Below are 28,000 nucleotides of genomic sequence, written 5' to 3' on the forward strand. Positions count from 1 at the left end.
CAATTAGTATTGCAACGTCAGCACGTTTTGTAAACAATGCTCCACATAACCATAACAATTTAAATACCGCCAGTTTACACTATGCTTTTTTCATAATCGTCTACTTTAATCCATATCGACTTGTTTTTTAATATCGTCGTATTTACTTTGATATATACTATGAATTCCATGTTGACAACTCTTGATTTATCATTTACTTATATTCTGACATATTTGTCTACTTATCCTTTTATAAGTTTGTCATGCTCACCTTTGGAGAATCATTAATAACATTTGTCTAACTTTTTGTGGAACTTGTTTCTGACTTTTTATTTTCCGTAATAGAGATATCAAAATATCCATTAGTTGAATGTCAGTCCTCTGTTAATTCTTTTGTATGTATTATCCATTTATCGTCAGAAAAACAAGAGACATAGATGTGTGCACGAGAGATTGTAAAGCAACATATGTATATAATGTAGATTGTTACCATAGCAACACAACATGTAAACCATAACACTGACACTTTTTTGATATAAATTATATTTTGACATTCATTTACAAATACAACACGTACAATAGATTCTTTTTAGATAGTATTGCAAGTATAAATATACAACTAGTCGTGAAACGTACATACACATACTGTTAATATCGAAATGATGACAACAAAATAATGAAAAAAATACTTTCTGTACATCTACATTTAACTTGTGTATATATTTACAATGTAAGATGAAAAGTTCATAACATTAAAATTCAATGAATAAAATTACAACCTAATTTTACAACGGGACAACACAGTATAGGCTATAGTAGCAAATTTGTGATTAAGGGCACATGAACGGGAGTTTAAGAAGAATTCTTAACAATAGAAATGTACAATGCGTATTATGTTTTATTGTAAAATAATAAATTTCGTGGGGGTATTAATATTCGTCGATTTCATGGGTAGTCTTCATCAGCAAACTCTCCACAAACTGTAGAAATTTCAAAATGAATTTTTAATATTAAATGATTTCCAATCTGATAATAATCATCTGCCCATGACTTGGTCACCATGCTGCTATGTTCAGCATAAAATAGTAACGAAGCCCTGATCAGATGGTTTAAATCATATTTCGGTGGTTTTATCTATCCATACTGTCCATGAAAACCCACGAAATTTTAGCCTCACCAAAATGTGCTTTTTGAAGTATTTAATTCAAATTACGGGATTACAACCGATTTTATTGGCGTTGGTGATATATGATTTCCAGAGCATTACAAATAAACCATTTAAATGTGCTTTTTAATAAGTTTGTCGAACGAATCGGTTGGGGTATAACATACATGGATACTAGATAATATGGTGAGTTGAATAGATATATGCGTTTTCTGACCAATAACATTTAAAGGATTTCGTGGTAGTGAAGTAAATTACATACTTTGATCATGATTTTCTTAAATCTATACTTTTCAAAAACTTTTTTTCTTTAAATTTTCCTCTGGTTTTATTTTTATATTAAACCTTTGACATAAGATTTGTTTACACATCGTGATGTGCTAATATATGTATTTTTAAGTTTTTTTCTAGATATCTTTAGTTTTTATATTTACAAGAACTATCAATTAAATCCATAAACATCTGTTTATATCTTTTTTACATAATCAACTTATGTATAAACATTCTCCATTGGATAAAAGTAACATAAACGTCATTAATATATCTTATTTACCATTACTCAAATCTCATGTATCTCTTCTTTATAGCACCACGCGTAATCTTGGTAATTTCCTGAAACTTCTGAATAATCTGTAGGACTGACTGGGACCTCGATTTACAGAGATAACAGTGTCGTTGGCTTTCCTCTGGGATTAATACAAGTGGTGTGAATTTGCTTGCGCGAGAAGTTCCGTTATTAACGACTGGTGTCCGTTAGCTGTCGCTAGGGAATATGCTGCCGGTTAGTCGGACGCCCATCCACTCCAATTCGAATGCATAATTGGTACATTGCAACAAGAAAAAAAGGTAATTTTTTCTCAGTCTGTTTGTATACATTATATAGATATATAATTTCAAAAGTAAAACTTTACAACTGGAAAAATGCAATTCAGCTAAGTTCGTTTTCTCGCCCGTCGGTTTTCCAATTGACTAGAACGGATAATACAGAAAGATTCTCCGAAGACATAAACCATGTAGGTTTACTAGGGCTAAACGCGTTTCAAAGGCAGTGTCTAAACAACTGTTGTGAGCCGGAGAGAGATTCCCCGGCTTTATGTTATAATAACTGGAGAAGTCATTACTCGCTGTCTTTGATCACAACTTGCTATGTGTAATGCCGATGCCAAATAAAACTGGTAGCGTTACACATGTTAATTGCTCTCCGCTTGCAGAGCGTAGATTCCAAGTCAATTACAGGGGTATAATATCCTTTATCTGTATGATAAAAACAGTTGTTTGAGATGAAAATGAAGTGGATCTCGTAAAGACTATTTGTGGTTTAGTTTGATTTGATCAGACAAGTATCTCCCTGGACACAAACAAACTCCTGAAGGATAGACATGAGTCTGTTACACCCGATACCCAGTCCTTTCAATAAGGTCTCAGCTTGACATAGATACAGCAGTAAAACGCGATAATTGTTTCTCCAAAGTAATAAAGCAAACGCTTGTTTGTTTAGAGCTTTCATGACTACACCACAATCAACAACATATTTCAAATTGAATAAACATTAATTAGATTTACTTTGATAATTGCAATGCTCGGCATATAATTAATTAAATTGGAGGATCGACTTAATCTAAATTGGAAGAAGCTCGTATAAAACGTCTCTTTCTTTTTTTTTCAAAAGTGAATTATAAGAACTTGTATTGACATTTTGCCGCAGAAGGACAAAATAGGTTTCGTTCAAAGATGTTTTCTACTTACAGAATTAACATTAATTCCAATCAGCAAAGTCTTGAACAATCTTACTTTTTTCATTTTTTTTTTCATCAAATAAATGTAAACAAATAACTGATGACAACATTCTAACTTAGAAATGTATCCATGGATGTTGAAACAATTTATACAAATGAATCCTACGAAATATTAGTGAATGATAATCTTCGTTAAATTGATGACAGGTGCAAAACAAACCAATGTTTATTATTGATTATACCACTCGTAATTATGCATTATACGTTAATGCTTACAAATGTTTTAAAATAAGGGAGATAACTTCTGCAAAAATCACGAGAGTATAGATTTGCAACGGTGGCATGCATCCTTAATGAGAATGTCGCGTCATCAGTAGAGATAAAACACAATATATTCCCTTGATCTCCTGACAGATTGCGTGCAGTCACGAGCTCACGTGCACAGTGCCTATGTACTGATGGTTCCATGTGATATTTCGATAGTGGTCATTGAGAAAAAATACAAACTATATAAATTGTAAATAACCAACGAATAAAAAAACCTTCATGATCAACACAATCATTGCCCTAATTGAGACGCTACATTCTAGATTAAATTACAAAGTAAAACAAATTTTTACATTTTTCTCAATATATCAAATTATCCATCGACGGCAACAAGTTGGTGAGCATGTTATTTTAATCTTCATGGCATTAAATCCGCTGAAACATATCCGGTTGACGTTGGTTGTTGCTGTTTTCACTACACGTATATTACTGAATATGTCCGCGTGTTTTGTCGTTTTCACAAATGACAGCAAATCCTTTGTGGTGTCGTAAAAGACATGGTAAGTACTTATTGGGCCCTGAATCACATTTTTAACAAGTGTCCCTCACCTTCACATGTCAATATCATTTACATGTGTATTTGTCAATGAGCGTTTCACATTTTTTACACTGTACGTCACAACACCATATAAATTTACAGTGACAGCGCTCCACGTGCCTCAGCACTTGAGTATTATAGCCCCTCCCACAACAAAGTAGGTCACAGCTTTCTGGACCACTCACTGTCTTGTTGCACAAACGACCCCGTGTTCCCAGAATGCCCTTTTTAGGGTTCGGTCGACAGTAGTTCGGGGACCGGTGGACGTATACTAGATTGTCAGCCTCGACTGGAACGTTTCCGTTTGGTCTTGTCCCGACGTCGAAGTCTGTTTCGTGCTCTTCTTGCAATTCTTACTGACCATTCATATTTCGTTTTCAGTTTTTCGCCAATCTGCTGGAAGTCCGGTAGACTTTTCCAACATGTCTGCACTGCGCATGATCCAGACACACCGTGACAACGACACCGAAGTTTCATTGACCCCTGTATGACCTGGAATATATAAATAATGATATATGGTTATATATCGTTCATCAAAACTTTAACATCAATTTACATCCATGTCCCTACCATACGTCTTTACACCAAATCAGATGTAAGATAAGGCGTGCTTATGCAGACCTTACGAAATAGAATATTTCCCGGAACGAGGAATTCAACAATATCTTCTTTTTTATGTAAACAGGCTGAAATATTACAAAGATAACATTTGGACCAAGAACTTCATAGAAAACGGTTTTATTCAACTTTAGAGGAAACACAGTTTTAACAATTGAAAAAAAAAAACCAATAGCACAAATCATTGATACTCTTCTGAAAACGGTAACGACAAAAACAAAACCTTATACCGTATATAATACAAGTTCATTTAAAATATTATCTGCAAACTGTATTTAACTTATCTAGAGTGGATAGGTTTAAATGAAGTGACGAAAGATTTAATTTCAGACAATTAATCCCGAATTTCCTGAAGATCCCAAGAGATTCCCAAAGCCATCAGCACAAAAAGATTGCGTGTTACAAGTTAGCAAGCAATCCTTTCACGGAGAGTTACGGAAGATAATGCATCGTACAGCGGAAACCGTAATACTATGACAGCCTTAGATTGATTATAGATAAGTAAGTAAATTAAGGCAGAACTAACGATATAAGCTCAAGAATAAGGTCATTACCACCTCGACCAGCTGATAGAATCTTGCTAATGTCGTTAGGGAAATAGTTTTAAATAAACCGCATTTTAGTTGTTTTTATTTAATCTCGAACTATAAGTACTCTTTCTATGCATTTATATAATAGACTTACACGCTTTCATGAAAAGTATGAAATTGCTATTAAAGGTTTCATGTTAGGAAGTTTTTGTCTAAAACATGAAAGCGGTTTTTTGTTGTTGTTTTTTTTTTGTTAATATCAATAAATCGACAGAAGGTAGATATACAACACTTTGTCAATTCAAGATTCTTCAGTGGTTCAAACTGTCACAACATTTAAAATTCATTTTAAGGCTAATTTCGGATTTCGGGGACCGAAATTTCTCAAGCTACAAAGTCCCTAGGGAAATTATAGTTTTCCAGTAACAAGATTAATGTCAACCTTGGGGACCTATATACCTCAGTTATAAGGTCATGGTTAACCTTGGGGATAAGTTGTCCCCAGTTATAAGGTTACGGTTTACTTTGGGGACCAATCGTCCTCAGGTACAAAGTAACAGCCAACCTGGGGGACCAATAGTCCTCAGGTTACATGGTTACGGTCACCCTGGGGGACCGATAGTTCTCTACCTACAAGGTTACGGTTAACCTGGGGACCGATATTCCTCTAGTAACAAGGTTGCGATCAACCTTGGGAACCAATAGTCTTCTCGTTACAAGGTAACAATTAACCTTGGTGACCAATAGTCAACTACCTTCAAAGGTTATGGTCAACCTTTGGGACCGATAGTCCAGAAGTTTCAAAATGCGGTCATCCTTGGGGACTAATATTTTTCGGTTACATAGTTACGGTCAACCTTGGGGACAAATAGTCCTCTAATTACAATGTTACTGTTAACCTTGGGGACCAATAGTCCTCTAACTATAATGTTACTGTTAACCTTGGGGACCAATAGTCCTCTAATTACAATGTTACTGTTAACCTTGGGGACCAATAGTCCTCTAATTACAATGTTACTGTTAACCTTGGGGACAAATAGTCCTCTAATTACAATGTTACTGTTAACCTTGGGGACCAATAGTCTTCTAACTATAATGGTACTGTTAACCTTGGGGACAAATAGTCCTCTAATTACAATGTTACTGTTAACCTTGGGGACAAATAGTCCTCTAATTACAATGTTACTGTTAACCTTGGGACCAATAGTCCTCTAATTACAATGTTACTGTTAACCTTGGGGACTGATAGTCCTCTAATTACAATGTTACTGTTAACCTTGGGACCAATAGTCCTCTAATTACAATGTTACTGTTAACCTTGGGGACTGATAGTCCTCTAATTACAATGTTACTGTTAACCTTGGGACCAATAGTCCTCTAATTACAATGTTACTGTTAACCTTGGGGACTGATAGTCCTCTAGTTACAATGTTACTGTTAACCTTGGGGACTGATAGTCCTCTAATTACAATGTTACTGTTAACCTTGGGACCAATAGTCCTCTAATTACAATGTTACTGTTAACCTTGGGGAACAATATCCCCCTACCTACAAGATTATATTTAACCTTGGGGACTGATAGTGCTCTAGTTACAATGTTACTGTTAACCTTGGGGACTGATAGTGCCCTAGTTACAATGTTACTGTTAACCTTGGGACCAATAGTCCTCTAGTTACAATGTTACTGTTAACCTTGGGGACTGATAGTGCTCTGGTTACAATTTTACTGTTAACCTTGGGGACTGATAGTCCTCTAGTTACAAGCTCACGATTACTTCTTCACTAGGATTTGCAGTTACTATCAATCTTTTCATTTACGCGAATCATTATTCTCTTCGATTTACAAAAGGGTTTTAACGGATAACAGTTGCATGCCCCTTAATTGTGCTTGAAGAACAAAACTCACAAATGTTCTAACGTGAATGAGCTCTCATATTCTTTTAAATTCCCAAACAGTTTAATTTGCCATCGACATTCTTCACAAAATCAAAGCCTATTTCTTACCGTTGCTTTTGATTCTAATCACAAAACGATAGACGCTGCTTTATTAGTCCATATCTTCCATTTTTGCTAGCGCAGATACTTTTTGAGTAATATATGTCTTCATTAAGTCGTTGTTTTCTGCCGTTACGTTATCCTGTATTAGATCTCCTGCTGACAATAATTACCTCATGGTACACAAATACGTGACCGTATCAAACCACCTGCAGAAACAGGGCCTTTGTCATTTAAGAGCTCGAAATTGATGTTTAAACCATCATGCTATTGTCACGTTCGCTGCACCATGTGGTAACAAAATTCGGCCATTTATTTGTCTATAGTTATTCCATATTGCAAATATTTTCAGCAAGAGTCATTAGCCGATGAGGAATCTATTTAGATGTAAACAGTTCCAACTCACGTTGTCCCGAGATGTAGCAGTTAATCCTGTATCTAACATCTCATCTCTACGGACCAGGTGCCGTGCAGGGGAGGCTTCTTAATTTAATGTGCATTGCTGCTCGCATTTATTTAATTCATAGTAAAACCAATTGCATTTTATAATCATCAGCATAAACCAAATTGTTCTTTTTTACCTACAAATGATTTACTCCCTTCGGTTTCAGTAATAATAAGGTTCATCCTGAAGCTATTAAGATGCCACATACTCATTGCAAAGAAAACACACCTTGTGTTTCATTTGCAATTATATTTATGCAGCAGACGAAAGCCTCTAACAGTTGGTGCCAGGCCAGCAGGAAGGTCATCCGTTTGGGGGAAGAGGTTACACAAATATACAAAACAGTGTGCACTTTAAGCTGAACATTCATACCGCTATTGCTCTTGGTTGTGCCTACGCCATATCGCAAATAAAAAATGAGCCAAAATCAGCCTGTTTTTATCGTTGCTTTTAATTACCATAATGATTATTTCAAAACAAATATTAATGGGGATATGTATATTCGCATCTAAGCTTAAACGAATATATCACAAATATGTCCACTTTTCACTATTGATAATGAGTGCATTTCATTTACAGGATATTTAATAGTACTATGATATAATTATGTAACAAAAAAAAAAAAAAAAAAGATTTTCTTTCTTACATAAAAAAAATCCACCGAACGGTCCATGTGTCACGAATACGTCGCAGAGAGATCCCGAAATACAGAATCTTGGCATTACGCCAAATGATTTTCATTACGTAATCACCGAATGACGGTAATGCACATTAATTACATGAAAAAAACGTATCAAACACAAGATAATTGCGATTATACAGCTAATGTGGTTCATACTTTCCTTTTTTTTTTAATGTGGAAATATTTTAGAATACTCATAACGACATCAGATTCAGACTGGTTGATTCTCTCCACACTGTTCGCTATTGTTATGTACACTGGATATCCATGTACATGTACTGTGTGTCCGTTAACTGGTAAAGGCAAATATAATATCTGTATAATATACCCATGAATCATTGAATTTAAGGTATACAAGTCCATATTTGATTGTTTCTATTTTATGGATATTCCAGACTAAAATATCTATTATAAATGATTGTTGTAATAATAAAATCAATTCAGTAATCCTAAATAATCCTATTGTTTTGACTGCGGTATTTGTTACTTGTATGGTACGCCTCATTATATTACATATCATTCTCGATAAGAAATGACTGTTGTTCCTAATGTTATAAATCGCTATGTCGGAAAATAAAACTTATCTTGTATCTGAAATGAACATACCTTGTGGATGATTTGTTCATTAGGAAAAATAGAGTGCTATACCAGAAATAGATTCCAGGAGTTGATGATGAAAATGATAAAAAAAAAAAAGATTGTGCAGAATCTAATTAAGATGCAGATCTAAATTCGGAATGGGCAGTTACTCGCTCCATGATATAATTTCACGTACTTTCCTGTCGATGATCAGTTATAACATGACGCGTTAAACTTGCCTACATTTCGTTAAATACCGAATGCACATGATCCAGTATGTGCCAGAAATAATTCAAACTGCCTCGTTTATTCCAGAAACTCAAATTAAATCATGATATGGTAATTCTAGTGTTTAACACATGAAATCTGCCAAACAGTGAATGATAAAAGATCGCTCGTGATAAAAACAATTATTAAATAAATAGGAAACCTGAATAGTAACATTTACATTTATTCGGGATACGGCACAATTTGTCCGGATATATTTCTATATTAAAACGAGCTTAGACTAATAGATTACCCGTCATCAAATATCTTACAATAATACTACACTTCAGAAAAATACATTAAGATCTAATTTTATCAAATTTTTTGCGTGACATGCATAACATGCTTGATTGACTTGATGAAAACTGACAAGATCGGTTCCGGTCCGGATATCGTTTCCGTCTGTAACTATACTACGTGTCCTGTCAATTTCTTGACAAATGTTCTTTAGAGAAAGATGAGTACACGGCGCACTTTAAGATCTATCTTATTGTTAGTGTATAGAGGATAAGACAATCTCTCTAACAATTATCGTTAAAATGTATTAAATTCTGCAAGGCAATTTTATGTTTCCGTTATATAGGTAAATGGATAATTCCTGGGTTTTGGTTAATAGTCTTACAACAGTAATCTGCAGGATGTTATGCTGAATTAAGCTATAAACTCGCAGGGGTATAGAAAATTAATGTACTCCCAAGCATCTTAATATCTAAAAGGTTCCATTCATAATTTGATATAAACGGTTGATAACATTACTTTTCTGATATGCAAGCGGATTCTGGACACAATTTCTCAAACTTTAAAAAAAAAAAGAAGTAGAGCTAGTGCATCGCATACACTGATCTTTTTAATGCCCTGCCTCAACTTGATGGCTATAGGTTTGCAGTGTATAATAAATAAATTTGTACATAAAACGGTATTGCTATCAGATGTGCAGTTGCATCGCGAAGCTGTCGACACTGTGTATTCGTATACCCTTTAAAGCCTATTGCATTCACATAACATCTGTCAGGAGTTGTCTAAGCATGCATTTAAGATGATTTAGGTACTTTAACGATAAGAATAAATCTTTTTAACAGAAATAGGGAAATGATGAAAAAATAAATGGTATTTGATTAATTCCTCGTCCAATTTGTTCTTGTGTTTGTTGTTGCTTCTTTCTCTTCATGATATTTAGTAACCGTTTCAATTTTCAAACAAACATCAAATTAATACATTTCGTATATATAAAATCATTACGTACGTAGCAGATAACCCGCGGCCAATATACCGGAGCGGGCTAACTGTAGAATTTAATTACTGAAACAATTTTTTTTTTGCGCGCGGGTAATCTAAAGGAGCGGGAAAAAGGTAATGACTTACGGTAAAGATTTAAGTCCGCTTTTACAAAAAGGCTTATACATCTTTTTTCTGAAGTCAGTATTTTGTATTTTTGTAAAGGGACCGTTTATCAATCATTCCTTGTTTAATGAAAACATGACGAACAATAAAACCTGGATATAGTTATTCATAAGTGATTAATCAATTCAATTTAAATATTAATTAAATCATAGATTTTAATTATGCATAAATATCTAGGCTAATGAGCCAACAGAATACATATATATCTATCAATAATTAAAAGCTACCACGTAGGTAAATTCAAATTTTAATTACACGTGTATATTCATATTAAAGCAATAAAATATATATCTAAAATTGAATCGACTTTCGTTCGTCAATTTACCTCGAAAATATTATTGAAATGCTACATATAAGTTGAAGTTTTCTTTTTGAGAACATCATATATCGATTGGACATGATTATATAAATATTTGAGTTGCTCCGGTTGTAAATGCACTAGACAATAGTTTGTTAATTTTTTGTACACTATCAAAGATATGCTATATAAATACCGAGTCATGCATTTCTATTTCAATTCTAAATATTATGAAAATATCCCCGACTCAAAATAGACATAAACACATGCTTTTTAAATCAATGTAATATATGATAGGACGTCCTCATTTAAAAAGTTTAGGGTTCATTTTTGTCACTCCTTTTTTAATTTCGGTCACTTGATTCTCAGTTTGATCTATAATGTATAATGCTGGCTACATTACCTTTAATCTATTCTAAATCACAAATAATCCAGTATCGACATCTATACTAAATAATACCACGATTCGATATTCTATATAAGAATATGGACACAACTAATGAAGTTTTGTTTTTTGACATATCAGATAGGAACGACGGATAAATAGACGTAGAAACACACCTACAAGCAAGGATATAGATGAAGCTCACAAGAAAAAAAGCAACAACATTCAAGGTTTTTAGAAATTCGGGTTTTGTAATTTACGATAAAAATGTACTTTTGAATAATGGTTTAGGAGATATTTGATCGTGAAGATACAAGTTCCCGCTCCCGCTGTTAAGACCCCAATAAATCCCCCATTTTCACCATTGGTCGCCATATTAAACCTACCCAAAGGCACAGGAGCACTCACCCTAAATAAAAACCCCTTTTGTGGTGACAAGAGTAAGCTATTTTAATGCACGACGGTAGTGTCGGGAAGGCGTAAAGGCCTTTCAAAGGTTTAATTTGTAAAGATCGTCTTAACTCGTATGTTTTTTTTTTATAAATATCATACTTTTATTTATCTTATGTCCATCAAATTGTGGTTCGGATAGCAGAATATCAAATAATGAATTTGGGAGGTCCAAATGAAAGTTAATAGTATGGTACAGCTTTGGTTCTTGTCTTTCTGACAGGATTCAATCTAAGAATCCAAATGAAAGTAACGATTGAATCATACAATGAGAACAGGTGACAGTGTTCGATCTTAAATAAGACTTCAGCTGAATTATACAATTTTCAATCACTGGTGTGTATTTTTAGCCAACTGGAATAAGTTAAGCCATTATGAATGATTAAAATATTTGACGTTCATCAAGCCAACACATTTCAGGACATGAAATGAAGTTTTTCTTTTTATCGCCAAAAACGTGTTGTCATCGTTTGAATTTGTGAATGCTTGGATTTTGCGGTGCACATCCTACACTTACATACCATTTATGACGTATCAAGATGATTGATCAAAATACCTGTTAATTACACAGTACATCAACACTGACATGGGAATTAATATCAGGTAGGTAATTTCAATCAAAATAACAGCTTTTTAAATTTTAACTTACATATGAAAAGTCCAATGTCATGATCGATGACGTCATTATATGAATAACATTACCGCATTCCTGTGCGTCGGTTACGTGACGTGAATGGGACAGGGAGAATCAATATGGAGCCATCGATCACCAACAGACAGGTACGGTTTATAACAATTCCGATGGCCGAAGCTAACACACCCCCGCCCCCCACAATGCCATGATCCTGTCAGGAACTTCTTCCACTGACCCCCGGGGACGTAAATCATTCTTTCCCGCCCCCTACAAATCTATCCGAATGACATTTATGGTCACATAAAGTATTGTCAGTACATATTTTACTGATATATCCTCATGAATACCTTACTTTAATCATCATTAAAGGTATTTTAACATATTCTTGACTATTCAATACCACAAACATTTTTGGCTTGAATTATACATTTACCTTCCATTAGTGGGACTTCCATTTTCTCGTAATGGCATTTGTTAATGAATATTAGTAAATAGCTGAATTAAATCTATTTCAGCGTGACAATAAATAAGTAAATCTCATATTTAAAATCAAATAGGAAAACACTATATCACTGATAAAATAACCCTGACACAAAATCGACATTAAATGAGATCTTGAGAGATAGCAAAAATGAATAAACATGAGTTTGATGGAGATATAGATGTATGATGTACTGTAACATAGTGAACTTTCACGCGGGGCTAATATTTCTTGATTGTCAAAGTAGGAACTAGTTTGCGGGTATTAAATATCCCGAAACACCGCCTTGAAATATACAATTGTGGGTATATAACTATTCGATGGGTATTTATTTTCGCGATGCATTAAATGAACGCAAATTTAGCGAAATATTACAAGCCATTAAGTAATCTAAGCATCCATACGAGTAAAAACAAGGCTGTAATTAGAATATATTCTGGAGCAGAGAACAGCGCTTTACTAAGTCAAATCTTACACCGCATTACAATGTGTATCTCTTTTCGTCGTTTTTATTTGTGAAACTTCTTAATAGATCAATATTTATTATATTAATTAAATTTCTATTAGTTATGCACGGATTAATCCAATATTCATCCAATCTAAAACGTTTCATCCTTTGAAAATTATACTTTCAAATAAAGTATTTGTATTCAATTAATTGAAATTTCCATTCATTATGCTAAATCTATAAATATCAAGAGCATTATAATTTATGTACAATTAAGATTTACTAGCTAATTACAATGGTAAGACACATTTTAAGTTACGGATGATACATACAACCTATGTCTGTGTCATAAGATTAGAATCTGTTGTTGTGACGACTTATTTGAATAATGTGAATCTATCACAAATTACACTAAAGAATACATGATATTTATCCCGTCAATCAATTATCTTGTAAACAATGCGATATCAGTTTCAAAATCGTTGAGCAAATAATCCCTGCGACCCCATATCTTGCCCCCAGCCTATGATTGAAAAATATGTCAAAATAGAAATAAAGAATGCCATTTTCCTTGGGAAATATTCGATGAATGAGACTACTAACTTGAATTCAGCCTCGAAGTGGTTAAACAAACGAAATAGGTCAATAATGTCAACTGGAATCATGTAGCGTGCCTCGTAGGGGTCTTCCATACAATGTACAACTATACTAATGGGTCAATATCATTATTGTTCGGTGGGATCTCGATACAAGTAAAAACAAATACAACCATACTATCTTATGTAAAAGTTTAATGTTAATGTCAATGAAATTTACTTTTGAAATTCGGTAATTGATATCAGATATTTAATATCAAATTACTTATTAGGTATGAATAACAACTAAAACAAGTATCAATGTTACAATAATGATATGTTGCTAAGGTTTGTATCCTCGTAGTTTAACCGGACAGAACACAATTCGCAAATCGAAAAACAATCAATTTACAAACAGCATTCCACTAAAGGGAAACAAGAGAGATTACTCGAAATTCAGGCACTGTTAATTATATTTCCATATTAGATTTGCGAAATTTTGACCCAGTTAAATTACTTCCCTTTGAAGATTGTCTGATTATCATTACAATGCCCAGAGTTAGCTGTTTGGAAACCCCCAACTTTATAGAAAGAATGCATCCCGATTAAATTGTCTTTAAGTTAAGTTATTATCATATATTTGCCACAGTTGAAGTTACTAAGTAAGACTTTTTTCGCAGTAAACGTAGAGTGAAGTTTTACAGAGTGAACTATGAATGAACATAACAAACATACTCCGTGAACTGTTTAAATGATAGATATGTCATATACAAAGGAAATTTGAGATTTTTAAATATTCTTTAAACACTGATCGATAAAGCGCCCTGGTTATCAATGAATACACATATCATCCCGATAAGGGATCTAGCTTGAAATTGTCTGTCATATTTTGTCTTTGCTTTGCCGCGATGTACTGGTATAAGTTCAAATGATCAATACATTATAGCTTCACAACTCCGAAACACCTAGAAACACAATACGAGTTTAACTTAACCCACAGCACCCTGGTAATTATGCACCAATAGTAAACCCACAACATTTGCTAATTTGTTAGCTTTACAAAAATAGACTCAAATCACTCTAACACTTTCAGTATCAAAATTTCCATAAAAAAATGTTACAACGCTTTGTTACATATCAATTTGATTGTTCTTCTAAATCATTATATCTTCTTTAAACAAAAATCAATATTTCAGATATCATTTTTGTTATTTTGTTTAAAGTTGTCAATGCATGCAGTATATCACCATTTGAAGTGTTGTTAGCAAAATCAAGATTTGCGTAATATGCAGTTTCCTTTGATTTATGATCGCTATTGAGTAATTGCTCCTTATAAACCTTCACGCTATCGGTTGCAAATTTGTCAAAAAATATTTAAAGAATGACATATGACCTGTCAATGAAGAGGATAAAGGTGATGATAGCTGTCTTTTGATATGTTTTTTTCATTTGGATAAGATTGGATTACAGAAATGTTCTCTGTAAAGTTCAAAGTTGCAAAATTGACGTCCAATCATTTCTGATTGACATGTAATTATCCCTCGCTGTGTAAATACATAGGGTTAGACCAGAGTTAAATATCACAAAACTACCAAAGCAGACAGAATCAGAACTTAAAATCGACGAAAGACGACAGCAAGTATTGATGATACATCAATTAAAACAGAAATAGATCATAAACCAGGTTGTTAATAATGGTAAACATTTAATGCACCTCTAATCCGAATATCATATCATAGATGTACCCCCTCATTTATTTAGTCCGGGATGATTAATATCATTTTACTCGGCAATTTTTTTGTTGGTTGGTTGGGAGTTTAGATTCCCCACAACAACAATGGTTACGTATGAGCACTTTGGAGTCAACAGGAGAGGAAAATAAATTTAAAACAGAAAATCACAGCCAGGAACGAAAAAAAAAATGTTAGGATCCTAAATTATAGCAACAGCTCATATTTGGTATCGTCAATTTCCCTTCGTCTAAAACACAAAAGAAAAACATTGATTTTTCAGTGGGACTCATTTTTAGTCGCCTCCTGCAATCAATGCAATGTATCAATGCCGGTCTTATCCTTGTGGTCGATAGAGGACAAAAAGTTCTCAGGTAAACCAGATATTACACCATTTAATGGGACTAACTCCTTGTTCTCATGGAAACCAGATATTACACCATTTATAAGGACTAACTCCATGTTCTCAGGTAAACCAGATATTACACCATTTATTAGGACTAACTCCTCGTTATCAGGTAAACCAGATATTACACAATTTAATAGGACTAACTTAATATATATTCTCTTCTCCTCATTGTGCACAAGGTTCTGATGTTAAATATAGGAAGTATTTATTACTTTAGGGGTAATATGTTTTTCTTAGAGCCCGCTGACAAATGTATAAAATCTGACTGGCATGAGAACAGATAGCCGAGTATTCTGCCTAGGTTCTTAGGGATCTACATATATATAATTCTATGCAAGTCTAACACTCCTACCCTTCAACACCACATGGTTTCGTATCCGGAGTTAGGCAGGACTAACCTTACATCTGTCTGTATAACGTCGCGATATATTTTGTCATTTGATTTTGACGCCGTTGCGCTTTGTCCTGGTGTATGGACGTGGTAACGTATCTTGTCTTTGTGTTTTGACGCTGTTGTGTGCTTTTGTGATGGCGCCTTGGTTTATTTTGTTTTTGTGTTTTGACGCAGTTCTATATTTTGTTCTAGCACGTTGACGATGTGGTCTGCATTGTTCTTGCACGTTGACGCTGTGCTATGTCTTGTTCCACGTTGACGCTGTGGTATGCATTGTTCTTGCACGTTGACGCTGTGGTATATTTTGTTCTTGCACGTTGACGCTGTGGTATATTTTGTTCTTGCACGTTGACGCTGTGGTATGCATTGTTCTTGCACGTTGACGCTGTGGTGTGCATTGTTCTTGCACGTTGAGGCTGTGGTATATTTTGTTCTTGCACGTTGACGCTGTGGTATGCATTGTTCTTGCACGTTGACGCTGTGGTATGCATTGTTCTTGCACGTTGACGCTGTGGTATATTTTGTTCTTGCACGTTGACGCTGTGGTATATTTTGTTCTTGCACGTTGACGCTGTGGTATGCATCGTTCTTGCACGTTCACGCTGTGGTGTGCATTGTTCTTGCACGTTCACGCTGTGGTAGAGTCAATGACTGTGTATTGTCGCTATTGTGTTTGTTCCCCTTGTGTTCTAACTCCAGTATAAATTGTCTTAACACATTGACATATGTCATCTAAATTGTGGTATGTGAAATAGTTTGTCATTGTGGTTTTTACCTTGACCTTTGTTTACTAGATCCAGTGGTATACTTTCACCGTGTGCGTTGACCTTGTATGTTTCATGTTTTAATACATTTGTTCTATTCCGTGATTGATACATAGTATCTGCACTAAAGACAAACAAGAAACCTATACAATAGTTAAACTAATGAGGTTCCTTCGAAACGTCCGATGATATCCGAGTATGCTGTGGAGCAACTTGTATAACTCAGTACTAAGGTTAATATAGATCTATTTGTCCTTTATTTTCTTTAGTTGTTTTATAAACCATGACCATCTGATAACGTGTTTCATAAGGATGAACACCACTAGCTGATAAATTGTTCAAATCAACTACCAAACACAAGGAAAACAAAATCCGAATATCCAAAATCTGACACTCTTACGGGTTGATATAACTACCGTCCTCGTGTCAGACATCACCACTACATCTCAAACTGGAAGTATTTACAACAAATCACACTTCCTGTGTGTGATTACACAAGTAATCAGTTGAAGCCTAAACGTCTATCACATAAATCGATAGTTCTTAGCTAACACATCAACACCATGGTATCCTGAGCATGACAATAGAACCTGCTTGGCCGTTGATTATTGGTTGTAAGTAAACAGGTAGATGTCGATTACAGTAACTCGCACAGGTAAAGAGAGAGAAGAATACAATGTATTGTCATAAACGTGGCAATTACGTTCATGTACAGCCAGTTCAATAGCCAAAGATTGATGGAAATTAGATCCAGGATTTTGCATGTTTTTTTCCTGCCAGATGCCAACATAATATTTATGTACGCATTTATGATATATAAACTCTTAGGATTAATTTTACGGAGAGAACTATAACTTTATATTAATAACGGGGAGGTCTGGACGGCGGGTGTACTTGGCTCGCCGACTCGGTAATCCTTCTCGGAGCGCGACGTCATTATAGTGGTCTTTGGTGCGAGACATGGTGGGTTATAGAAAATCCAATTAATTGATTTAGAGCTGTGAAATTGCGGCAGGTGGCTTTAATGGTTTAATAATTTCCGAATCATCAAGTTGTCGAAAATGGCAAGGACCATTTAAGTTGGGTGTTGTAACAGGGGAACGCCGTAAACATCCAGTCATTTCTTCGGTATTTTCACTAACATTCATTGCCAATGTGCTCACTATGTGGAATTCTGATTACCTTTACAAAGTGCACACCTGTATATTACATTATAAATGTAATTTCACCAAAACGTCTTTATTGCCGAATTATCGACTACGTCTACATAGCGCTTGGCCACAATTAGTACGTTAACTGTACGTTTTTCCCTGTGTGTTTAGCATGCGAAAGCTGAAATAACGCCTTTTCATTTCAGATGTCGGTTAGAATTTGACTGAATTCATGGATCCGTATGGTGATAGGAAACTAAACATTGCGATTTGGTTGACAGAAATTCATAAATCTAGTTCCTTTATACATCTGACATTTGGATTTAAAGAGCTTTCTTCCGCTGGGTAAAGTACCGTCGCGGTGAAGAAAACGAAAGAAACGCAAGGACAATTCAAAGTCATTCGACCGTTTTACCATTTCATGGTTAAACTAGTAAATGAAAGCATCTTCTCGGCCATGATTCCACTAACAGAGTTCGGCTAAGAAACGAGTTTGTGCCATTTCTCAGTTGATTGTTAGCGTGATAGATTCCCTCCATTAATGAATTTCACTATTAAGAATAAAAACATTACACATGGTGGAGGGATATAGAAGGGAGTGAGAAAACTCTCAAAGTTCTATCAACTTTATACACACGGTGTATAAGACACATATTTCCTGTTAAATGATGCGTGACTTTTATAGAGAAAATAAAAATGATGTACATACACTTAAGATCATATTATTCATGGACTGCTTGCACTTTATTAAAACGTTTTTTGACAATTTCTTCTCAAAGGTGTGGTGTAGCGTTAACTATGTGATGATTGACCGGATCAACCCCACAAGACAACCCCACAAGAGTCTAGCAATGATCACACCGCTGCCATCAAAACGAAATAGTTTCATAATTTTCTTGTCAAATGTTCGTCTTAATAGTGGCAATACATTAATTTTGGATCCTATATGTTTTCACTATAAACAGCAATCGCCTTTCTTTAATCACACGTGTATACATGAAGTCTAGATGGAGAAATTATTATCTGTAATATAGACGATATATTAGCGCTAATGGTGTGAAGCGGAGAATAGCGCGAGTCTACTTTTAATGGGCGGTAATATCGCCAGTCACTGATGGAAGGTCAAAAAGGTAATGGTCCTATATGAAAGACATTATAATGGCATGTTTTGACGTAGCGTTTGACAATAATAAAAACATTCAGTGAAAAATATATCTACAAAACAAATATCTGTCACAAATCGTTCTGGTAAGACTGTGTAAGCAGTAGTAAATATGTCGGGTTTGTGGTGATGTACTTGGTGTACCAATAACGGCATTCTCGACTAAATAAAATTACCAAGCAGTGTGTTTAACAAGTGTTATAATCAAGAAATAAAATTGAAAACTCTAGCAACGGAAATTTTGAAATGTTAATTGATTTAGATATCAAATAAATTCGAATGTTGATCTGGTTGTAAAAGTAATATCAGAAAGTTAACCGCAAGTCTTTCGAAATATAGACTTTCGACACGATACGGTATCTGTGGTCTTAAAATGGAAAAAATAGCCTGTTTTATCTGGACATATACGTTAGCGTGTACGGTTAAGAATGCAGTTTCGCTGGTATGATATCTACAATAACGAACGTGTTGTGTGGTTTTAAATCTCGAATTTTGTAGACAGTAATATTCAAGCAATTCGAAACATGAAATTCCCAGCCGTGGAATTTATAATAAAGTTAGACTAGGCACCGCTTGTCTACTATAAAACTCAAAAAATATCTCGCAAACATTCTGAAGAAAAAGGTAACCAAAGGCTCCGATCCAAATTTTGCCTGTGTAAGAGGGCAGATCGAACATACCACTTGTATATCGCTGAATCTATGCATAAAAGCTCTTTTAAAATAAAGTTTCTTCGGTGTTAATGTCCTCGTAACAATCAGTGTCATATCAGGATATCAAGGACAAGCCGACTGAGGAAAACAAAACATAGAAAGACAAGGAACGTAAAACAAATCACAATAGGACCAGAATGTTGGTCTCCCTTTAGAAGATGACACGAATGAAAACCCAGATTTGGTTGTAGGCTTCACAACTAGCTACCTCTTACGGCATGCAGCCTGACCAATTATCATGTCTGAAGCTATCACTATCAGAACTGTGTACCGAAACAACTCGGCTTTTAATGCAGATTAACAGCTGAAAATCTCACAAGCCTGACTAGTACATGTAAGTTTCATGGATTAGGTAGTCCTGCCCTAAAAGTTACTAGCCCCGGGGGTCGGGCTAGTTGAAAATTATATACCCCTTGCAGTGAGATAAAATATCAAGTATATTATTTCCCCGCTCCTACAATTGTAGCTTTGCTGCTAGTTTCGGAACAAACAAGAAAAAACTGTTCTCAATGTCCCACCAATACACCTTATAGAGCAATTAAATTTAAATTACTATTCCGGACATGACATTCGATATCATTTTCTTTCGTTTTGCCTAAACATAAATTTTGGCTGAAAATAATTACTAAATTTTCTGAACATCTCATTTTTCGAACACCTCTTGATGGAAAACAATTACAAATGCCGGCTGAGCGTCAAAAACACTAACTTCACAAAACATTCTATTGTGGTCCCTTTCAAGGTATTGCCATTCAAGTAAAGCTGAAGCGTTACGACCGTGAAGCAATCTTTGTTTTATTTAATGATTTTTACTCTCTTCGCAAGTACTTTTTTTGTGCAGTACTGTTATATGAATCACAACTAGGAATATGATTTATTTCTATCCGATATTACGTTATACAAACTCATTATATCACTAGGTCTGTCTGTGTACATTAACACGTGATATAGAGTCGATCAGTACCTACAAACATTCAGACAATGCCCGGTCTCTTTCTGGTATACTATAATAACAGCTCGCGATCCTTCATCACTGACAGTTGACCCTTTCACAGGACACCAGTCTCGAAACCATACCCCTTACCTGACACAGAGGTCATCTGATAATCCAATTAGACCGTTTTAGATGACATTCAATATGAGTTTCCAATTCACGAATGTCTTTGTATAAATGTCAAGCGTCTCTATTTACGAGTGTAACTATTTCATTTAAGTGTTCTTGTCTTCTCTAATCGGAATTTCAACTAGAATCAACAGCGTTTACAAACCACTTGTAAATTATTGTATGTCGAATTAAGTGCAATTGAAGCTATACCAACATTACAATAAACAATTTCAAATCAAACGGCTTGATGACGTCATGGAAATACAATAAAAATATCTCACTAGGCGCGTTGCTTCAATTCAATTTTCTTAATTTGGTGATTGTCGTAAGCGAACTCGTGCAAAAGCGAGGAAAGAATATCCATCCTTTGTCTCAAAGCATTGTCGTAAGCGACTAATTGTGTGACTGGCTGCATGCACGAGTGGGGGTGGATTATATAATGAATTCTGTTTAGAGGGACATTTCAGAGTGCAAGGGAAAACACATACTTTTTTCCCGGCCATTGTATGTCGAATAGGGTAGGCAGTTACAAGAGGAGGCCAAGAAAGAAAGATAGTTTACTTCTATGTAAGACACTGCTTCTCCCATTGTGATATGGAATATATTAATTTCTGTTCAATCATAGCTGCTCTTTCTTTCTGTGAGGCATAGACAGTTGTCCCCTTATAACCATTGGTTTTACGATGACGTTAAAACCCGTCCAAAACGAAGAAACGTAAATGGAGACCATAAAGCACAGTTGGTCATGCTTGGCTGGAAGTATTTAGTTGTCATGGATATTACAATATATACATGTATATACAACTGTATATATATATCTGTATGTAGGGTACCGACATGTTCGGTAAGTAAATTTGTGAATGACCGACTTCCTAGAGCAGAGAATAACCGACTTTCAGTTCAAAGCTGTACACACCAACAATAACACACAATGCATTTTTAAAAATCAACATTGTGCGAATTCCCAGTTGACGTCAATTATCAACGTTGAACGTTCGCGCTCCAAATAGTCGCCATTTAATGTTATCACCTAACTAACATTCCATTTTAGAATCTTGTTCTTAATCACAAAAAAGAAACAAAGCAGAGAATACCGGCATAATACTCCGTAACGAAACCATAGGTATATCTAGAAATCGATAAAACGAGGGAAAATATGAACAAAAATGTATAGGCTTGCTTAGAAACCGTCGAAAAGAAGATTAAGACCATGTGTTTCGAAAGAGTAAGCCAATTATGTTTCATCGGAAACATCAAGATCAAATACTCAAGTTACATTCTCGATAAGAGAACTAGGGTGGTAATAACGGAACCACTGGGCAGATCAACAAGTAAGGAGCATCTGACTTCATACCGCACAAGGAAACAGAATATTTCCAAATGAGATCATGATGTTTCCCATAGTGTTATCAACCTGCATCTCTCGAAACTTTGTGTTGTTAAAATATCCGCCAGTAGTCGAAATCTTGATCATGGGAACAAGTCCTTGAGAATCGAATCAGCTGGGAAATGTAAACACGGTTGGTTGAGGAAGCAGGGATGTTACTATCTAGAAACAGAAAATTAACATTTGGGGAATTGTTAATTATTAAATCAATCGGGAACAACAATACACTTGGTGTGTCAAACCAATATCATTGTATCCGTTTTTCGGAGACAAAACCTTCCTCCGACTCATTGCCAATTGTACTGCCAATCAAATATTTTCGTCCTTTGTATTATCTTTATGATTACACAATAATCAGAATCCCCGAATCGTTAACGTTATGGTACATTGAAATTAAGCGATTTTTTTCTAATTCTAAAAGCAACAAAACGAAAATAGTCTGTGCTTTACCCGCATAATAACTTTAAAAGATTGACTTAATGTGTTATTCTAAGTAAATCTGAATGTGAGAGACGGATATGAAGACGGATCCACTAGATGACCGAACTCGATAACAACACAATCTTCCCAAAGAATGATTGCCTACAGATTTATCAGCAGATGAAATACCACTTAAATCGCACACCCTCTTCCAAAGCAATGGGGACTTTTTCGCGCAATGTTCAAATCAAATGATCTAGAGCTAAGCCGCAAACTATCCCAAAAACCACAAACAAACGTAAATTCTTATGTAAAACAAATGCTTTTAACTTCAATGGCTAGGCCTATTCATTAAAAAGGAACAAATGTTTGAATATGAAATATATTAATTCTCTTAAAAATAATGTAACCGCCCAAAGCCATAAATTCTGAACATGAAAGCCATGAATGCCGGTTTGCGGTGCTTCGCGATGTACAGAAGAGTGGGTGTTTTCTTCTAAATCGAAAACCTCAGCGTATGTAGTATTTCTGACGATAATCACAAAACAAACAAATAAAGTTAAAAGACATTGCAGAATTTTTTATGTAGATGTTCTTTATCATTATCATCAGTGGAATAAGCTTAATTTGTGATATTTTTTAAGATAAAACAGTGTTTATAATCAAATGTTTCAAAGTATAATGTAAAATTGTTATAAATAGTGATTCATATCATCAACGCAATTTGACAGATGTGCTGTTTCCTATTAATCGACGATCTGTCTTCTGTTCCTTTTCTTTTTGAACTTAAAATCATAATTGACCATTCTCTTAGGAATTAACACGAGAGTTAGATACTGCTTTTAAATCAGAGTACAACCTTCTACATTTACATCAAGTATATCTTAAACTAGTTCTGGAACGTTCGATAAATTGAGTTAGTACTTCAAATACTAACACACTCTTTTCTTTCAGGGGAAATTAAGATAATGTTTTGTATAAATATTTCTATAGAGACCCAAAGTCCGTATCAACTTAAAAGATATTATAATGTTTTAAACAAAAGTCATCCTATACAATACAAGTGTATTTAATTTTGAAAATAAATTTTAAATCATGCGGAAATTATTACCGAAAATCTTATACTAGATTAACTCTTATTGCTAACACATAATGTATAGCAAAGGTCACAAATTAAAGACCCAATATGCATAGGAATTATTGAAACACAAATAAGGGTATCATTAAGGGCGATTTATTTCCCTACTTATAATTATAATAAGCGTAGAACCATTCATTCGTATTATCAGAATTTAGGCTGTGAATCCTTTAGGTTTTTTCTGTGGCCATTGATTATAGTCATCTTAATGGTCATAAAATTGGTTTCATTCAGAGAATAATCCCATTCTCTTCCTAAAAAAGCATTGTTGGCTTATCGCACTAAACTTTAAGATGTACAATCTGTATTTCTTTTATAAGAAGCATTTCCTTGTAAAATTTTCACACGAAATTGACAACCATGGAATATATATAATCGACAATATATATATATAAGTTTTATTTTTCAAATTAGCACTATTAAGGAAACATTTTTTTTGAAGTTTGATTATGTTAAGTTGTCGTGATTTGTGCTGACAGGTACGGAGCGGTATAGGGTGTCAGTAGTTTGTCGGGATAGGCCTTACACGGGAGAGTCGGTGTAGGTCTCTGGGACATATATCAGTTTTCTGTTATTTAAACTGTTAATTATACTACTACGATTATCATACTCGTAGCGACATTCTCTCGGGTACCAAGGTGTTTCTTTTAACTCTGCGATGAAGAGACACGCAAAATTACAACGGAACAGAATTTTTTAGAACCTGACTGATAAGGAATGTGTCGTAAATTGTAAAATTCGGTCAGGAAATGATTTGAAAAGGGTGTGGTTTATTTATGTTTTCTGCGATAACAGCATTCACATCTTGTAAATGTTTTCCTTTTATATTCAGTCTTCTCTGTGTCATCAAAAAGTTAATGTGTACATACCTTCAGTACGAAGGACACTCTAGCCTAGTTTGACCGCAAACACGGCAATTATATATACCAAGTACGTACAAACTTGGGTAAAATATTGGCTAATTTGAAACTCCGTAACCAGCCTCTTACATGTAACACACAAATAATCTTTACATGTAAGTAGTTTTCCCACAAACAATTGTATTAATTCAGAAGTGTTTCCTTGGAAAAAGTTTTACTCTCGATCTGTAACGATGGCCAAAAAGAAGCAATATCATTAAAATTATACTTATAATTCCGCTTCTCTCTATATATACGACACCAAAGAGTGTATTACATAGTTTTGACACGTAAAGAAGTGTAACTACAAGTTTGATTAAGAGAAGATTTAAAAAGGGATTCGAAACAAAATTGAGTTAAGATATTGAAAACGTTCCACAATTTCCATCATGTGGAGGTATTAGAACATTTGTACAGAAGAAATGCGTTTTATGAACACCAAATAAAGAAAGCATGCCCTCACGAAATGAATGTGATCTGCAGTATGCATGGGGATACAATGCAACAGTACACAGCGGAATGTTTGAAAGCTTTGTTTGTAGGATGGAGAAAGGATATTCTGTGATTTTATAGAGAGAAAATTAACACTATCGAGTTACTATAATGTGCACCCGTAGACTCGGACGGGAGCAACTAATTCCTCCCATCGTGCCTTGCAAGCTCGGCAGTGATTGCTGTGAAGAGCTATACAATTCAGCCTACATGCCACATAAGTCTGTCAAGTTTGGAGGAAGCAGTAAGCCAATACAAAATGCATGTGTACCGTGGCAGTTTAACAGTCGAGAAAAAAAAAACGATTATAAAAACTGCGTCTGTCTGAATTACTTTGATCAACTTAATGGTAATGAATTTGTTTTTCACGAGAATATTGAAATCAACAGGGCACATCCAGCAGAAATTTATAGCCGAGTTAAGCCTAGTTCCTGAAATTTGAATAAACTACGTGATAGCAATAAAACAAAAACAGATTTGCAAACAAATTGGTCTGAACCTTGTCGTACCCCCGGGGAATATCTCCCGGAGCCTCAATGCGTAAATATAGTCGCGCTAACGAGGACGTTCGGTGATCGATGATATCGGCAAACAACGACAAACTTTATAATTACAATCCGTGTTCTGAAATACGTTGGACAAATTAGATAGTTATTCTCGTATTTTACTTGCATTTTTGTTTAAAAAAACACATGAAAAACAATGATAAATTGCTGTGAGTAAGATACATAAATTATATTAATTTAAACACTTACAATAGTAAATGCTTAAACAGAATACTGTATTTATGAGTGTGTAAATTCGTCAATTAGTAAATTGAAAAACGTCAAAAAACGTATGTCCTACAGTGAAGTTAAGATTTTTTTTCTTGATATAGGTTTTTTTTTTTTTTTTTTTTACAAATGTAGCTTTAAATGATGAGGCTATCACCCCTAGTGTTTTTCTAACGATTTCTCGCGTAATAATTAACCAAGATATTAGTATTTACACCCGTGGAGAATTTCATCTGCCTTATTTTTGCCTCGGATAAGGCCTCGTTGTCGTACTCGACATTTTGTACATTTCAAAAAACAGGATGAAGAGTCACCTTCGAATTCCATTAACGTGCTGCTAATGACTGCTATTTTGCAAATTTATATCCAAAATGAAATAATAATTTAAAAAAAATATTGCCTGAATAATACTGAGCCTGTCCGTTACAGCAGTACATATTACTCAATTTGAAAATGCATTTATCATAATATGATGCATTTGTGGTATGAATAATTCATGAATCCTGAATAAGTCACTTTTCGTTATTAGCTACCTATTTAAGTCGCTGTATATATCTACAAGACGGATGGGCGCGTGCTGACAGGTGAACTATTCATTTCACGTCAATGGCGGATCCCAACCGAACTACAAATAACGGGTTATGTAAACATGCTCAACAATCTACATCCGTCCACAGTTTTTATATCTATAATGTATAGCCCTTCTGGAATCTAGCTGATCTTGATTGAAGGTAGTAACTTATTCCAAGACCTTATACAGTACAAACCTTTGAATTTGTTATATGTAAAAGGACTTGACAGAAATTTCCGACTCGACAGACCATGTAGTATGTATTACGTGTGCCTGTGGTCCATTTATTTGAGAATAATGGTAGAAAATAGGATAGTTTAAAGTGGGAGGAAGGGAGCTCAAACGGCCAATCCACCAAACGAGACTCGTACCGATAAACTTTGGACAACAGCTCTAGAATATACGACTTGTCGGGTCGTAATTTACCGATATATTTTCCCCTTGATTCTACCCAAAATCAAAAAAAGAAATATCCATTGGAATTGGAAGTCCGGAGATAGCTTTACGATACAATTATATATTGGACAAAATTTCAATCTGTTTTTGTAATACTACATCATATCTTTGTACAATTTTGTCCGCAAACAGGGCCAAATGATCGTTTCATTAGTTATGGTTTTGTCTCCGTGTATGCGATTACACTATTTTTGGTTTTCGTCGTGATTGGTGTTGAGGAGTAGGCTGACAAACGTCATTGCCCTTACAATACCATTACCCTTCTGGGTCCCAAATCCTCATCCTCTTTAGATATAGCACACCACGGACAAATCAAACCAGTTGGCTGGAACCAACCCAATTAGAAGTGTATATATAATTTTAACGCCTTGGTCGTCAAGTATATCACTGACCGATATGTACGAAAACTGACCGGACTCGGCCAACTGACCACAACTGACCACATAAACTCAGTAGACCGATAAATGAAGACATAAAAAGTCGCGATACTAATTAATAAAGCTAACGGATGTGTCACTCGTCTGACAGCTGGCTCGTAAATTCACACGGCGTAAAAATACAGGTCTTCTAACCATGCACCAAGTCACAGATAATGGGGAATTTCTACTGTGAATAAAACTGTATCACTTAAATAAGTGTGTAACTACCTATCTGCTTCATATTTTTCATTCCCACCTATGCGAACAATTCATCATTCAAAGTATAAAAGAAATGACTATATTTCTCAAATTCACACATACGTAATTCTAAGTAAAACTCGAGAAAAATATATGCAAAACTGGTTGATAGGGTGAGGCCCCTAACGCAATTCCCAGGTAGAATATGTGGATTTATTTTGTCGTCGGCTGAGACAGGGATGTCACAGACTTATAGGAACGTTAAGGAAACTCAGACGATATATGT

General features: G+C 34.8%; 1 protein-coding gene across 1 annotated transcript in view; it reads right to left on the reverse strand.

Annotated features, from left to right (window-relative positions):
- Positions 1 to 505: 505 nt before the first annotated feature.
- Positions 506 to 28,000, reverse strand: part of LOC117330603 (protein Wnt-16-like) — a 51,199-nt gene continuing 23,704 nt past the window's right edge. Inside the window, 2 exon segments of the mRNA XM_033889019.1 lie at positions 506 to 4,038; positions 4,040 to 4,237. Of these exon segments, the coding sequence (XP_033744910.1) occupies positions 3,772 to 4,038; positions 4,040 to 4,237 (465 nt within the window). The 3' untranslated portion in view covers positions 506 to 3,771.

This window comes from Pecten maximus, chromosome 7 (genome assembly GCF_902652985.1).
Source record: "Pecten maximus chromosome 7, xPecMax1.1, whole genome shotgun sequence".
Taxonomy (NCBI): domain Eukaryota; kingdom Metazoa; phylum Mollusca; class Bivalvia; order Pectinida; family Pectinidae; genus Pecten; species Pecten maximus.